General features: G+C 35.7%; 1 protein-coding gene across 2 annotated transcripts in view; it reads right to left on the bottom strand.

The window, feature by feature from the left end:
• The window catches only part of LOC149822752 (transglycosylase), a 112259-nt gene that overhangs the window by 92502 nt on the left and 1815 nt on the right, over positions 1 to 17942 (bottom strand). For both annotated transcript variants that reach the window (XR_016425734.1, XM_089980032.1), the window contains exons 3-6: positions 15723 to 15853; positions 15523 to 15639; positions 15245 to 15367; positions 12416 to 12492 (exon numbers count right to left, since the gene is read on the bottom strand). Coding sequence is in view for 1 of the 2 variants with exons in the window: in XM_089980032.1 (XP_089836158.1) it covers positions 12416 to 12492; positions 15245 to 15367; positions 15523 to 15639; positions 15723 to 15853 (448 nt within the window). In the remaining variant the exon portion in view is untranslated. The remainder of the gene's footprint in view (positions 1 to 12415; positions 12493 to 15244; positions 15368 to 15522; positions 15640 to 15722; positions 15854 to 17942) is intronic.

Below are 17942 nucleotides of genomic sequence, written 5' to 3'. Positions count from 1 at the left end.
ATATATATATTTAATATTATTATATTTTCTTTTTCTATTTTTCTTTATTTCCTTTTTTAGCATCTAGTTCAATAGAAACTAGATATTTGATCCAACTTGACTGTGCAAATAGCTGTTGGACTGTAGTCCAACAGCTATAATAAATGTTGTTGGACTATAGTCCAACAGCTATAATAATAAATGTTGTTGGACTGTAGTCCAACAGCTATATTAAGAGACGTTGGAATCCAACGTCTCTTTTGGAGAGCTCAAAATGAGCTCTCCTCTCTCTTCTACTTTTTTGTATATATAGGGGTGAACCCCTTCAATGTAAATTACCATGCTTCTTAAGCATTTTGTTCATGAATAAAGTATTATTTATTTTTCAAGTGTTCTTCCTTTTATACCCTTTCAAGGGTCATGCTTGTAGTGTCTCCAATAGACACTTGTTTGTGAGTTATTTGTGCATTTGTTGAAGACCACCATTTCATTACAGTCTCTTCGTAGACAATTTCACATATCAGAGCTCGGTTGGTGATTAAGGATCGTGGGATTCTTCTTTTTTCGAGTGCCTCGAAAATCGTGCCTTCGGATTCTTAGAAGTTGAAGTGGTGGATCTTGCTTCTCAAATATTTTAGAAGGATCTTGTGCAAGCTAGAAGTTGAAGCATTGTGTTGGTACGCCTCCTTCTCCTTTTCTTTACTCCTTAATGGGTGAAAAAGAGTCTCACTTCGCTCTTGGCTTCAAGTTGAATGGGTCCAACTACCATATTTGGGCTAAGAATATGGAGGCTCACATAAAAGGTAAAGGATTATGGGGTTATGTGCAAGGCACAATTCCGGAACCGGAACCCAAAATAATTGTGATGGACGGAAATGAAATCAAGATTCTTGAGGGAGAAGAAAGGATCAAAGCTCTTGAAGAATACTCCAAGAAGCACGACGAATGGGCTAAGAATATGGAGGCTCACATAAAAGGTAAAGGATTATGGGGTTATGTGCAAGGCACAATTCCGGAACCGGAACCCAAAATAATTGTGATGGACGGAAATGAAATCAAGATTCTTGAGGGAGAAGAAAGGATCAAAGCTCTTGAAGAATACTCCAAGAAGCACGACGAATGGGAAATGAAGAACTTCAAGATTCTTTCTTGGTTCTTCGCATCCGTCGAAATAAAGATTAATGCCAACATTATCAAGTTCAAGAAAGCATCGGAAGCTTGGCATTATCTCGAGAAAATGTATACATCAAGAGATCTATCCCATAAGTATTACCTTCAAAAGAAGGCCCTCTCCCTTACTCAAGGTGAAATGTCCATTAGGGAATATTATGCCGACCTCTCCTCCATTTGGGATGAGCTTTCCATGCTTGAACCAAAATGGAGTGGAGAGGCAATTGAACTCCACCACAAGCAACTTGAAGAAGATCGGTTCTTCAACTTTTTGAATGGGTTAAGACCGGAATTTGAGCAAATAAGGTCATCACTTATATCCTCATTTACTCCTCCATCTCTTGAAGATGTTCTCACCAAATTAAGTGGTGAGGAGACTCGTATGAGTTTATGTAAACAAGGATCAAATGTTCTTGTGGTTCCTTGTAATCATGAAGAAAACAATGAGGTCAATGCTGTATCAAGATCCGGAAATAATGTAAAGACCTATCGTCCTCCTCATTTCAAATTCCAAAATCAAGGAGGAGATGGTGGACAAAAAGGAAAGAGGGACTATAGCAAGACTAATTGTCACTTTTATAAGGAACCGAGGCATATCAAGCTCGTATGTCCCAAATGGAAGAGGCTTCTCGCTATGGCCACCACCGGTGTACCACAAAAGGAAGAGGCATCATCAAGTGGGTCACTCTCGTTGAATCAAATAGTGGAAGCCCTTCAACCTCTTCTCAAGGGAGCTACATCCGGTGTCGCCGTGTCTACCTCTTCCATTCCAGGTAAAGTCTCTTGGATGTTGGACTCAGGTGCATCTTTTCATATGTCCCCAAACATGTTTTCACTTTTCAATTTTTAAAAAAATGTTTCTCCATCCTTTGTTTCCACTGCGGATGGAACCTCTCTTGAAATTAAAGGAATAGGTAATTTTGAAACTCAAGATTTTTCCATTCCAAAAATTAGATTTATACCTAAACTTAACTTAAACCTTCTCTCTGTTTCTCAACTCTCGGACCATGGATGCGATATTAAATTTTCATGTGAAAAATGTTTAATACAGGATCGCCGGTCCGGGAAATTGATTGGGGAAGGCTTTAGAAAAGGAGACTTATATTATATAGAATCTCTCCAAGTTCCAAAATCATTTTGTAATGTTGCCCGGAACAAAGATATAAACATATGGCACAAAAGACTTGGTCATCCTAATGTCACCAAGTTATCTTATTTACATTTTGCAAAGGATCTATGTAAAAGTTCATTTTCCTGTAATAATTGTATTCTCGAAAAAATGCAAAGTTTACCTTTTGAGCAAAGAACTATGTTCTCATCTAAAACCTTCGAAATTGTTCATTCCAATGTTTGGGGACCCACACCTGTTGTTTCAAAAGGAGGCTTTTCTTACTATGTTATTTTTGTGGATGATTTATCCAGGTATTCATGGATCTATTTCCTAAAGTACAAACATGAAGTTTTTACATGTTTTAAAACCTTCCACTCAATGATCAAGAATCAATTCAACAGTAATATAAATATTTTTAGAAGTGATTCTGGAGGAGAACTCTCCAACCAATTTAAAACATATCTTGATGATCACGGAATTATTCACCAAAGGTCTTGTCCTAAAACCCCTCAACAGAATGGATTGGCCGAAAGAAAACATAGGCACATCATTGAGACCACTAGGACCCTGTTTATTTCTCAAAACATTCCTAGGAACTTTTGGGCTGAAGCAGCCCTCGCTTCTGTTTATCTGATAAACCGCTTACCATCTAGGATATTAGGAAAAATATATCCTTTTGAGATCTTATATAAACTTGAACCTGATTATAATAGGTTACGTGTTTTTGGGTGTAAATGTTTTATACTTACGGATAAAAATGACAAGCTCTCTCCCAAAGCTATCCCCTGCGCCTTTCTTGGGTATTCCAAAACTCAAAAAGGGTTTCGTTGCTATGATCTTCGAGATGATAAGTTATATGTTTCTAGAAATGTAACGTTTTTAGAAAATGAGAGTGGATTTGAAAAAAATGTTTCTCAACAAGAAAATTTTGATTACTCATTCCTTTTTTATTTATTGGCTAGTAATGATGATATATCTAGTGATGATGATGTATCATCAAATCACGATGAGGAAAATGATGGTGATGTTGAAGAACATAACCCTCTCAATGATCAAGAAAACAGGATTTCAAGTGATCCGATAACCTACTCCCGTAGAAACCAAGACACCTTTAGAAGTGTCATTGACCAATATAGTGAGCTTGTACCTACTCTCGATCACCGAAGATCTGAGAGGAATAGGAGACCGCCAACTCGTTTTGTCTCTTTTGATTCTTTTTCACCCCGGTATAGGGCTTGTCTTAGTGCCATTCACTCTTATTTTGAGCCAAGGAATTTTGAAGAAGCTAAAAAATGTATAGAATGGCAAGAAGCCATGCAAAATGAACTTAGTGCTCTCAAAAGTGCTGAAACTTGGGATTTCCAAACTCTACCCATAGGAAAGAAAACTATAGGTTGTCGATGGGTTTTTAAAGTTAAAACTAAAAGCGACGGATCCCTGGAAAGGTATAAAGCTCGCTTAGTTGCAAAAGGGTATGGGCAAGAGTATGGAATTGATTACGAAGAAACTTTTGCTCCTGTAGCCCGAATGGTTACAGTTAGATGTCTCATTATTATTCCATCTATTAAAAATTGAAACATTTTTCAAATGGATGTGAAAAATGCTTTTTTAAATGGTAATCTTAACGAAGAAGTGTATATGGATGCCCCACCAGGCATGAAGATTCCTAAAGATAAAGTTCTTCGTCTTCGAAAGGCTCTCTATGGTTTGAAACAGGCTCCCAAAGCCTGGTATGACAGATTTACCAGTGTAATGTTGGAAAATGGTTTATCCTCATGTTATACTGACACTGCTCTATTTACTAAAAAAACTAAGGCAGGGATTGTCATATTATTGCTCTATGTTGATGATATGTTAATTACAGGTGATGATGTTCAAGGAGTCAGGGGTATTAAGTCCGTCTTGACTTCAAAATTTGAGATGTCAGACTTGGGTTTTCTGACATATTTTCTTGGAATTGAGGTTGATTATTCGCAACGTGGTTATTTTCTATCTCAGTCTAAACTTGCTTGTGAGATTATTGACAGATCCGGGATTTCTGATGACAAAGTATGCGAAACTCCTGAAGTTGTGGGAGCAAAAATGAAAAATGACGATGGTGTTCCCTTAACCGATCCTACCCCTTACAGGCAGTTGGTAGGTTCGTTAATGTATCTTAGTATTACTCGACCTGACTTGTCACATGCTATATACATCGCTAGTCAGTTTCAGCACGCCCCCACAACCGTTCATATGAGTGTTGTTCTTCGCATCATCAGATACTTGAAGGGCACAATAAATAAAGGAGTATTTCTATCTTCTTCTTCTGATTTAAAATTACTTGCTTATACTGACTCAGATTGGGGAGGTGACCCTAGTAACCGTCACTCCACCACTGGTTTTTGTGTTTTCTTAGGTGAATCTTTGATTTCATGGCAATGTAAAAAGCAACAGAAGGTCTCTCTGTCATCCACTGAAGCCGAATACAGAGCCATGGCATCCACTACCATGGAAATTGTATGGATTCGACGCCTTTTGCAAAATATGGGAGTGCCTATCAGAGAACCAACAAAGTTGTGCTGTGACAATAAAAGTGCAATCTATATTGCCAAAAACCACACCTTTCACGAGCGAACAAAGCATATAGAGATGGACTGCCATTATGTCAGGGAAGAATACTTGAAGAAGGTCATTGATCTACCATACGTGACGTCTGAGTATCAACTTGCGGACTTCTTCACAAAAGCTCTTTGTTCGCCTAGATTTCATTTCCTTCTTGACAAACTTGCGGTTATCACACCGTAAGTTTGAGGGGGGTGTTAAAATGTATACTCAAAAACATTATTGTAAGTATAAATATATATACTTATATACATAGAGATACGTATACATATGTTATATGTATACGTATCTCTATATATAAGTATATATATTTATACATTTTTCTCTTTTTACCCGAAAAGGGTATTTCAGTCTTTTTACATTTTGCGCATATTCCATTTGGAATATGCTGTATTTTTTTCCTTTTATTTTTGTAATTCTTTTTATTTTATTTTATTTTCTTTTTGCATATTCAAAAAGGTGCATTGGGGGTCTCCCCAATAGAGTCGTTGGGGAGCCCCCAACGGTCACAATTGTGAATGTTGGGAGCTCCCCAACGACTCCTTTGGGGAGCCCCCCTCTTGCACCTCTTCTTTCTTGTATAAATAGGGGTGTTCCCCCTTGTTGTAAAATAAGCTTGAGAGTCTCAAGCACTTGCTTCCTTTTTTATGAAATACATGCATTATTGCATGTTTATTATTTATACGCTTTTTGTGTATTGTGTTCAAGTGTTGAGAGAGTCCCTTCGTGCACTTCTTTTTTAAGTATTTATGCTTGTATGCGTATTGTCTCTTCGTAGACAATTTCACAGTGATTGTCAAATATATACTCATGCCAAGGAAGACAAGATTTCAAGTGTGATAAATGGAATGGTACAGATTAATCAAGGATATATTTAATATTTCAGGTTACAACAATCCACTCAAAATTGACAACAGACGAGAAACATAAATACAAAATAGAATTAAGAGAAAGCTTAGAGTCCATTATTACACCATGAAGGTGGTGCACATATACCAAAGCCTGAATGTTTTGAAAAAAATGAAAAATTAGTCTTTGAGTTACTGAAGTAGTGACAGCATATGGGTGCTTAATTGTACATTACTCGTGAGAAAAAATATTCAAAAATCTCTTACTGCCATTGGATAGTTTTTTCATATACAAATAATGTTCAAGAAACTTTAGAAGGTTACAGATTGTTAAAATGTAAACTGCAATATATATATATATATATATTATTTAATATTATTATATTTTCTTTTATTATTTTTTTTTTCTATTTTTTTATTTTCTTTTTTAGCATCTAGTTCAATAGAAACTAGATATTTTGATCCTGTTGGAACTTGACTGTGCAAGTAGCTGTTGGACTGTAGTCCAACAGCTATAATAATAAATGTTGTTGGACTGTAGTCCAACAGCTATATTAAGAGACGTTGGAATTCAACGTCTCTTTTTGGAGAGCTCAAAATGAGCTCTCCTCTCTCTCCCATTTTTTTGTATATATAGGGGTGAACCCCTTCAATGTAAATAACCATGCTTCTTAAGCATTTTGTTCATGAATAAAGTATTATTTATTTTTCAAGTGTTCTTCCCTTTATACCCTTTCAAGGGTCATGCTTGTAGTGTCTCCAATAGACACTTGTTTGTGAGTTATTTGTGCATTTGTTGAAGACCACCATTTCATTACATGGTATCAGAGCTACGAAATCCTTAGATCTTGAAGTGCTTCCGCCTCGATTTCCGTGCCACATTTACAAAAGGTGTTTCATCACCTTGTTCTTTGCTCAAGAAGATTTGTTTGAAGAAAGGCGAACTTGTGCTACAAAAAAAAATTGGTTTTGTATCCTCTCTTATTCCTTTGTCTACTCTTTTTCTTTTCTTTTTATTTTTCTCTCTCTCTCCTCCTATTTATTCCTCTCTTACCCTTGTAAAAGATGGATGACAATGATAAGATCACCATCATTCCTATGAAGCTAAATGATACTAACTATGTAATGTGGGCTTCGATTATGAAGCACCACATTTGGGGAAAAGGTTTATGGAGTATAGTGGATGGTTCCGATTTGGAACCTAAACTATCTCTTACCAAGAAAGAGGGTGATAAAGAGGTTCCTCTAACGGAAGAAGAGAAGAGTAAGGCGTTAGCCACTTATGAAAAGAAATGGAAAGAATGGAGGATAGGGCATGCAAAAATTATGTCATGGCTCATCAATAGCATAGACATTAAAAAATGCTCTAGTCTAGCTAAGTTTGAGCATGCCGATAAGGCTTGGGAATACCTCAAAAACATGTATTCCCTTAAAGATATTGCACATGTATGCAATTTACAAGATAAAGTTCGGACAATGACACAAAAAGATAAAACTATTCGAGAATATTATAATAAGTTGTCCGAACTTTGGGAAGAGTTGGCTCTTCTTGAGCCCAAATGGCATTGTGCCGAAGACATCGAGCTTCGCCAAAAGCAACTCGATATGGAACATTTCTATCAATTTGTGAATGGTCTAAGGCCGGAGTTTGAATCCACCAAATCGGCCCTTTTACATCGTGGAAAAATTCCTTCTATTGTTGATACTATAGAAGAGCTCACTATGGAGGAAAATAGACTTAGAAAAAGTACTCCAAAAGTTGATGATGACTCCGTTTTAGCTGTATCTAGACTGGGGAATCATACTCGTACTTACAAGCCGCCTCATTTTGGAAGGCAAAACAGCGACTTTGATAAAAGAAAAGTTATTTGTCATCATTGTCATAAACCGGGGCACTATAGGCCTCAATGTCCAAAGTTAAAAAGAAGAGAAGAAAAAAGAGTTGCATCTGTTGAATCTGAGTCAAAAGATCAAGATGCACCTGTGTCTATGGCTCAACTGATGGAAATCCTTCAACCTCTTCTCAAAGGGGTATCCTCCTCAACCGAAGCCTCAACTGGAGCGGCAGTTGCATCTTTCTCCGGTCCAGGTAACTTTCCTTGGCTTTTAGATTCTGGTGCTTCTTTTCATATGACCCCAAATGTTAATAGTCTATCCGAATGTCTTAAAAATGACTCAAGTGTGTCAAAGGTTTTTACAGCCGATGGCACATCTCTCGAAGTAAAAGGAATAGGATGTTTTGAAAATCTTCAAAAATCCAAAAGATTTTTTATCCCAGAAGTTAGATATATCCCTAAACTTAATTTGAATCTCTTATCTGTCTCGCAAATATCTGATTATTGATGTAATATCTCCTTCTCTTCTCATGGTTGTTGGGTACAGGATCGCCAGTCAGGGAAGCTGATTGGGGAAGGCCATAGAGAAGGAGGACTTTATTACATGGACTTTTTGGAATTACCCAAGAATGCATTTTGTTATAATATTCAGAAATTAGAATTGGATTTATGGCACAAAAGGCTTGGTCATCCTCATATGTCTAAAATTCAATATTTTCCAAGTTTGGAAAAATTTTGTAATTCTGAAAATTTTTCTTGTAAAGACTGCATTCTTGGCAAAATGAAAAGGTTACCATTTCTTAGTAGAACTTTTGTTTCCTCACGACCACTTGAGTTAATACATTCGGATGTTTGGGGCCCCGCACCAGTTATTTCCAAAGGTGGTTATACATATTATGTCATTTTTGTTGATGACTTTTCTAGACATACTTGGATTTATTTTCTTAAACATAAATCTGATGTCTTTGCTAACTTTCAAATATTTCATAAAATGGTTAAAAATAAGTTTCAAAATGATATTTCTGTTTTTCGCACTGATTCAGGGGGAGAATTTATGTCCAACGAATTCAAAGACTATCTCAATTTACATGGTATTACACATCAAAGATCATGTCCACACACTCCACAACAGAATGGCCTAGCCGAACGCAAACATCGGCACATTATGAAAACTACTAGGACATTGCTAATTGCAAATCAAGTTCCAAAAAGTTTCTGGGCTGAAGCGGTCCTAACTGCCACCTACCTCATTAATAGGATGCCATCTTCCTCATTAAAGAATACAACTCCAATAGAAAAGCTTGTTAATTTAACTCCAGATTATTCTAGATTAAGAGTCTTTGGATGCAAATGTTTTGTTTTCACCAACAGAAATGATAAACTCTCTCCTCGTGCAATCTCATGTGCCTTTTTAGGATATGCTGATAATCAAAAAGGCTACAGGTGTTTCGATTTTCAAAATGACAAATTATATGTGTCAAGAAATGTATCTTTTTGGAAAAAGAAAGCTTCTTTGAATTTGAAAAATCCAAGGATGTCACTGAATACTCGTTTTTAATTGATCCAACTTCAAAATCCAATGAATGTGATGTTGGATGTGACCTTGACAATGATCAAAGTCCTATTGTTGTTGAAAATGATGATAATGAAGAGCAAATCCATAGGGATGTTAGTCTACAATATTCAAGACGTAGAGAGCAAAATCTTCCATGTGCATTACAAAAATACTCTGAAGTCTCACCTAGAAGAACGTCTAGAATCTCTAAACCTCCAGAAAAATTTGTGTCTTATGAATCTTTTTCACCCACGTATAGGGCCGCCATTACATTAATACAATCATATGTTGAACCATCATCCTATTCTCAAGCAAAAAATCATATAGAATGGATAGAAGCCATGAAAATAGAATTGGATGCACTAGAAAAGGCCAATACTTGGACGATACAAGATATTCCTCCGGGTAAGAAACCTATAGGTTGTAGGTGGGTATACAAAGTCAAAACCAAAAGTGATGGGACCCTGGAAAGATATAAGGCCCGTTTAGTAGCAAAAGGATATGCCCAAGAGTATGGCATCGATTATGAAGAAACATTTGCTCCTGTGGCCCGTATGACCACTGTTAGAACTTTAATAGCCTTGGCCTCCATTAGAACATGGCCTATCTTTCAATTAGATGTCAAAAATGCTTTCCTGAATGGGAATCTCGTTGAAGAAGTATACATGGAAGCCCCACCTGGTATTAGTATCCCTAAGGGTAAAGCTCTTCGTTTAGAAAAAGCTCTTTATGGTCTTAAACAGGCTCCAAAAGCCTGGTATGACCGATTTAGTCATGTTATGCTTGATATTGGTTTTCAACCTTGTTTAACTGACACTGCTTTGTTTGTTAAGAAATCTGATGCAGGCATCATTATTCTTCTTCTCTATGTGGACGATATGATCATCACCGGAGGCGATAAACAGGGAGTTGCGAATATCAAATCTCTTCTTAAAACTCACTTTGAAATGACTGACTTAGGTTTATTAAGATATTTTTTAGGCATTGAAGTTGCTTATTCCCCTCGGGGGTATTTGATATCTCAATCTAAATTTGCTCATGATATCGTTTCCAGGTCTGGAATTACATATGATAAGAAAGTAGACACTCCAGAAGTTGTCAATGTTAAAATGAAAATTGATGATGGAGAACTTCTTGATGATCCTACTACTTATAGACAACTTGTTGGAGCTCTTTCTTATCTTTCCATTACTAGGCCAGATATAACTCATGCGGTTCATACAGTCAGTCAGTTTCAGCATGCTCCCACCTCCGTGCACATGGGAGCGATTTTGCGTATTATTAGATACTTAAAATCCTCTCTTTCACGAGGACTCTTCTTGTCTGCTTCATCTTCATTAAATTTAATTGCATATACTGATGCTGACTGGGGAGGTGATCCCAATAATAGACACTCAACTACTGGTTTTTGTGTGTTCTTAGGTGAAACCTTAATTTCGTGGAGATGCAAGAAGCAGCAGAAAGTCTCTCTTTCCTCCACCGAAGCTGAATACAGAGTCATGGCAACCACCACTATGGAGGTTGTTTGGCTCAGACGATTGCTAGCGGATATGGGAGCTAAAGCAACACAAGCTTCAAAGATGTGCTGTGACAACAAAAGTGCGATCTATATTGCAAGCAACCGGACATTCCATGAGCGCACTAAACACATTGAGGTCGACTGTCACTATGTCAGAGAGGAATACTTACATGGAACCATTGATCTGCCATATGTTACATCAGAATATCAATTAGCAGACTTCTTCACCAAGCCTCTCGTTGCTCCCAGATTTCACTTCCTCTTAGACAAACTTTCGCTCATTGTACCGTAAGTTTGAAGGGGAGTGTTAAAATGTAAACTGCAATATATATATATATATATATATATATATATATATTATTTAATATTATTATATTTTCTTTTATTATTTTGTTTTCTATTTTTTTATTTTCTTTTTTAGCATCTAGTTCAATAGAAACTAGATATTTTGATCCAGTCAAGTTCCTGTTGGAACTTGACTGTGCAAGTAGCTGTTGGACTGTAGTCCAACAGCTATAATAATAAATGTTGTTGGACTGTAGTCCAACAGCTATATTAAGAGACGTTGGAATCCAACGTCTCTTTTTGGAGAGCTCAAAATGAGCTCTCCTCTCTCTCCCATTTTTTTGTATATATAGGGGTGAACCCCTTCAATGTAAATAACCATGCTTCTTAAGCATTTTGTTCATGAATAAAGTATTATTTATTTTTCAAGTGTTCTTCCCTTTATACCCTTTCAAGGGTCATGCTTGTAGTGTCTCCAATAGACACTTGTTTGTGAGTTATTTGTGCATTTGTTGAAGACCACCATTTCATTACACCATGAAGGTGGTGCACATATACCAAAGCCTGAATGTTTTGAAAAAAATGAAAAATTAGTCTTTGAGTCACTGAAGTAGTGACAGCATATGGGTGCTTAATTGTACATTACTCGTGAGAAAAAATATTCAAAAATCTCTTACTGCCATTGGATAGTTTTTTCATATACAAATAATGTTCAAGAAACTTTAGAAGGTTACAGATAAGATCAAGAAAATGTATGAATCTCATGCTTATGTTAGACTGAATAATTTATTAGTATATGAAAGATCTTTTTAATATGGGTTTAGCATTAAACCCTCCTTCAACAGTATCAAGATTAATGAACAAGGTCCTTGGAGTTTAGTTGTAAAATGGAGAGAAGCTCTTGGGCATTCTTCAAGAATCCTTTAAGAGATGTCTAAAAGCTATTTTCCTTTTTTATGAATTGATTCTCATGCTGCTTTCTTTTGAGTACAACGTTATGCATTCATTTGCAACTAGAGCAACCTATCAATAAAAATCTTATTCAATCTCCAGACAAATCACTAAAATAAATGCTTAAAAAAAGCATGCACTAGAGCAACTGTGTTCAGTAATATAAATATGTGTGGAATGTGAAAAGCTACTCTCCTGCATAAAAACAGATGAAGATGTCCCATGGTTCCCTAAATTCTTTGACTGGTTCTATTTCTACACTAGGACCAAATGTTAAAAGCAGCCTTATTTGTGAATTATTCTTATACAATTTTGAATTTTAACGTCTTGTATATTTGTCTACAAGTTGATAACCACGACCTTCAAAAAGGCCTGACAAAAGAATAGACAGCAAGAAAAAGAAAGATGAGCACCAGCTCAAACTTTCTAGACAGTTCAAATGCATATAACAGAAATGGTCGTGAAAATGGAATACTAAACATCAATATGGTATTCTGGTGTACTAAAGAAAGATCAGGTTTAGGTGTCCTTGCAAGAGACATGAAGGACATATTACAGTACCTGCCCTTGATGAAGTTGGCACAACAGATCTTTGAACATCAGCACCCAAAGAATGAAGCTCTGGAAGTTGGGTTTCACTGAAAAGAAACAAAAGAAAAGCAAAAATATTCAGAAATATTTTATTTATCATGTTTTTTTGTTGTAAAACTACCTAAATATAATTAATTTAGGAAAAAATTCTTCTTCTCATTATGTGCTTCCAGGAAATTGCATAGATATATTATATCAACATCCAACCAAACTCTTTGAGCGTAAACAACTGTGACAACAAGATACTGCATTATGGACTGTGTAGCAATGTCAACATAACACAACATCAGAGACAACATAAGACATGACACAACAGACTTAGTGTATGGACAAAGCATATGCAAAACACAATTGACTGCATCTGGCTATATCAATCCAATTTGTTGGATACTGTCATTAGCTTAGCTAGTGTTAAAAGCATAAGTTAGAGTCAGAGATTACAGTGGATAATCATTTATGGTACTCTTTCATTTGACCAGACAAAGCCAGCAATCCATAGTCAAATTAATGACTGCACTAATTTATAACCTTCACTTATTATTTGATGTCCGGATCAGCTCAGCTCCAGTGCTAGAGAGAGGTGATGAAGGAATGACTGTATCAGGTGAGAACAAGTTTTCATCCAATACACTCTTGTTTTTCCATTAATACCTCTAATAAAAAAATAACAAGACATGAAGTAGGTAAACAGTATATGATCGACAGCCCCTCCAGATGTTTCCAAAAGATTGCTGTGATGTGACTTCCAATATGACATTTTTTGCCCTATCTATTGATACATTGAGCAGATTTGACTTTTTCTCCATGTATAACTTTTATATTTGTTTGTTTCATGAGCATTTTTTTATTACATGGGCTCTTGTTAAGAAATTTATCTTAGTTGATGATCAAGATACAGTATCCTCATTCCTCTCTTGTGTATCTGCAGTCTGTGGTCTCAAAGACATAGATAATGCATGGGGTTTCTCTTTCATGATTGTGTTTCCAATCGATCAGCAAAACTTGTGTTGCTTCTACATCAATGCAACTGCACTAACATCAGCAAGTGATTCCATCATCTAAAAACATACAAAGAACTGATGCATTTGTTAGTGGCCCAGTTTTTTTTTTCTTTGCCTCGGTTAGGTTTTCTAGCCATTTAGGAATGTGATTGATATCGTGTGCATAGCCTGTTTCCTCTATATCTTTCTTTTTTTTCTTTTCTGTATTGATTTTATCCAAAATCAATAAAGGCTTATGGCTTTAGAACCCAAAACAAAAAGGTGAAGAAAAAAATGATGATGAGAAACACAATTAAGGCATGTCAGCTTTCTCCCAAAATCCCATTAGCGCTAGGAAAACTCGATCAACTTGAGATCCAAACTTTTATGTTTGATTGAAAAGGAAAGGAAAAAATATACACTTTTCACAATTATTGTCACTTGACTTTAATCAAATATTTTCTGAATGAAAGATAACAAATGTACTTTATACATTACATTGCCATGTTATGCTATCTTTCTGGGGCAAAACAACATGCTTGATATGACACAGTAGTTTTATCAAACTAAGACACAAGGACATGGCTACCACACATTGGCATGATGTTTGTGTCATTGTATATATTCAAAATCCACAATCTAAAGCAATAACTCATGGAAGTGTAAGTAGTCAAAAGCATTAGCCGGCACCTAGGCGCCAATCCCCTAAAAGGCCTAATATGTGCCTAGGCGAGACTAGTCAGCCTAGTTGGAACTTAAAAAAGACAAATAAAAAAACTACAATAAATTCTTTAAAATAATATAAAATACATATTCAACACAATTTATGAAGCTACTAAACAACTGACACTTATAAACATAATTCATGAACAAAGCCAAACAATTAAATATAATTACATTCTAACATTCAAATCCACCCGAACAAACATTTGTTTTAGTTGTGTTGCCTAGAGGCCCACAAAAAAATAAAATAATTAAAATAAATTGTAAAAAATTTACAAAAATAATAAAAAGATTTAATATTTCAAAATACACAATCAAAGCTTGATTACAATGTTTTGAACATTATAAAAAACCAAATATAGAAATACAAGCCTTTGTGCCACCCCCACCTAGGTACTCGGCGCTCCTAGGCGGTAGGCTCGTGCCTAGGTGGCCTAGGTAGGATTTTAACTACATAGATGGAAGCCATCTTAAAATTGCAAAATTAAACAATAAAATCCAAATTCAAAATTTAAATTCCATAATCAATGAAAATTTTTTAAATGAAGAAAAATAAGAAACTACAAAATAAAGGATAAAAGCACATAGCTGAAGTTATGGAATGATGTTGACCATGTCCAATAAAAGCTTGACTATGTTGATGAAGTGTTTACAGGTGCCAACATAGAAGACACACAATTTAAGTCTCTATAAGACATAGATGCATGTACAACCACTCATGTACTAAGAAAATGGCAGTGAAGGGGAGAACTACTGAAGCAAAAAAAAAAATAAGAAGAAGAAGAACAACACTTTATCTTCCTATAAATAAGCAAGATCCCACGTTTACCATGTGGAACCACACCTTAAGAATATCTAAATCAACTTTCCAAAGAAATTTGGGAGAAGAGCATTCTGAAAATGCCTTAGCATCATAAAACTGTGACACACAAATATTGAAAACTAAAATTTAGGTGGAAGATGGCTGTATCTACAAATTTATCATGAAAACAAAACCAAATCATTTAGCTGCAGGATCATATGTGCATTCCTTGGTCTCACAAATGGTTGCAAAGAAAAGATTAGAAACTTCACTTCGAAGTATATTCAAACCAACCTCTTGCTTTGCAGACTCTCTTTCACAGAAAGATAACGTCTCCAATATCCCACAGTTGATTTATGTGATGCTTTTTTTGGTCCACCAATAAATGCCCTAACAACAAATTCCTCATTTCTTTCTCTGTGAAACAATAGAGCCATGTCATAAGCACAAGCAAACCAATCAGAAAAAGATAATACCAAATGCTAAACACTACTTTCATGTTTTAACTCATGCACACAAAACATGTGAAAGATTCAGCTCCATCAAGTAGCTAATACAGCTTAACAACATACTTTCCGTTATAACTTGATAGCCACTTCAGGTAGGCAGCACCGATATAAACATTTACAAATGGCCTATATAGCATGTCAGGCTTCCCATCAATATCATAAGCACTGTAACCTATCTCCCTGCAAGGAGTTGGGAATAATGAACCGTGGCAAGAATGTAATTCTCTGAAAAAATCAAATAATCTGAAGTGGTTTCATAATACCTAAACACCCATTCTGCAGTAGTTGGTAGGATCAGCATCAGTCCAAATCTAACTTCCCTTGTTTTACGATCATAACTCTCTGCAAGAGGCTGCCTGCCACTTCCTATTTCAGAAATAGCACAGATCATATCCTGCAGCACAGTTTACACAGGTTAAATTGGCATAAGAATGAATGAAGAACTAAACTTTTGTTGTTATTCAAAGTAGTCAGACAATGGAACCATAGAAAACATGAGCTGCATTGAAGGCATACTCTTAGCAGGTCTTTGGATGAACCTTCTTTTACAGAAAACTGCAATAAGCTGTGATAACGAGATGCTCAAATTCAAGTATCCAGCTCATGCCAGTCTTCAGGATAGATGGGTTCATCCAAGCACACTCTTAGTGAAAAACTACATTTTCACTTAGTTGATGAAATGGAAGAGAGTCCGCATAAATCAATATTATCTATTTGAAATTTTGAACAAATGCGATAAAAGATGCAGAAATTTTGCTTTGAGAATCATCGTTTATTTTTTCTTATCAATAGTACCTAAATAAAACTAATAATAAAAAATGTAAAGAATCGGATCTTCATTATTGGACCCTCCCTCCCTCTTCTGTTAGGGGGTTCTACAGTCAAATTGTTTGTGCATTGATTCCATTTGTCTGAAGCAAAAAGTGTCTAGAAAGCCTTTTATAGTTCACAAGTAAAAAGAGTCAAATTTATCATACATACTTGAATTACATCCAAGATTAACAAATTAGATTCTCCATTTTTTTAAAAACGGAGTATATTTTAGTATAGTACTCAAGTCTTAAATAATTTTCTTACTTTCTGCCTATATGGTTATAGACTTGTCTATCATGCATTAGGGTATATATGTTCTTGAAATGAGATAAAAGCTTTGTAACACTTTTGCCTTATTCCTTTCAATGAATTATGTAAAAACATAACATATAAAACAAATGCAACTCTGTGTTCTTAAAGAAGTTTTGGGTCATCAGTTATCCCTCAACCCAATTAAACTAGCACAATTATGGTTCCCTTTCTCTGAGAATAAAAATTCTTTAAAATTGTGGGAGCATGTCGCCTTTTAATGGAAGGAAAATATCAGAGTTACAGGAAGTGCCATAGGCTTTGGGGAAGTGCGCTTCCCCAAAGCGCATTTTGGAAGTGCGAAACGTCGCGCTTCCCCAAAGCGCATTTCGGAAGTGCGAAACGTCGCGCTTCCACTAGGAAGCGCAAAAAAAATTGGGAAGCGTGCTTCCCCTAAATGGGAAGCTCGCTTCCTCCCTTTTTCATTTTTATTTTTTGTATTTTTTTTCTCTTTCTTTGCTTCCTAGGTCGCTTCCGAGATGAATCCTGGTTCGCTTCTAAGTCGTCCTACGCTTCCCGCTTCCTAAATTTTTGAAAGTGCTTCGTTTCCCGCTTCTGCTTCCCGTATCGCTTCCCACTCCCACTTCCTCGACTGGCAACTCTGGAAAATACCAATACTCTTGCAAGCATGATTCCCACAAGATGAATGCAAGCTTCAAAAGCACCTAGCTTCCAACTTGAGAAGTGGCTTTCAAAGAAGTATGAGGATATGTAGGAGAAACCGTGGTGGTTCATCGCTAACCAAAAGCCATATGTTTGCCAGGTTTTCATGTTAAAGTTCATTTCACGTGTATAATGGCATGTAAAAGACAGATAATGCACGCATGCAGGAAAGACAATAAAATAAATATGTTAATAAAGTAAATCAATAAAATTAAATACAGAGAATTTTCCTAATCAGAATATACTGGTTTGAATACAAAGTTTTTGTCAATTTTGCACATTTCACCAACTATAACACATCAATCTATGAATAATTCATGGTTTCCTACTTTTTATTAAATTTTGATTCGCTGAAATATTCTAGAACTAAACTTGGTTTCCAAGTATCTTCCAAATGTCAATCTTTTAAATCTAGAGTCATCGAACATAGACACCATTTAATCATTTTAGACGACTATGAGTTGAAGACAAAAGCCAAAGCAGAGTCATCCTAGTTTCCCATAAATAAATTATATATATATATATATATATATATATCATGCCTTATTATCATCATCATCATTTTTGTCAGCACTAGTAGTATCATTATTAGTTCAATTTTGGCATGCTGTGATGCCTTATTATTGTATCAATCAATATTTCAGATAGTAGATAGAAGAATGCAAATAAACTATGTTAGTGAAGGATTTTTAGCCAAG

This window comes from Nuphar pumila, chromosome 11 (assembly GCF_984573655.1).
Source record: "Nuphar pumila chromosome 11, dmNupPumi1.hap1.1, whole genome shotgun sequence".
NCBI classification, from domain to species: domain Eukaryota; kingdom Viridiplantae; phylum Streptophyta; class Magnoliopsida; order Nymphaeales; family Nymphaeaceae; genus Nuphar; species Nuphar pumila.
The sequence above is the reverse complement of the archived record's forward strand: the minus strand, read 5'-3'. Positions and strand labels throughout refer to the sequence as shown.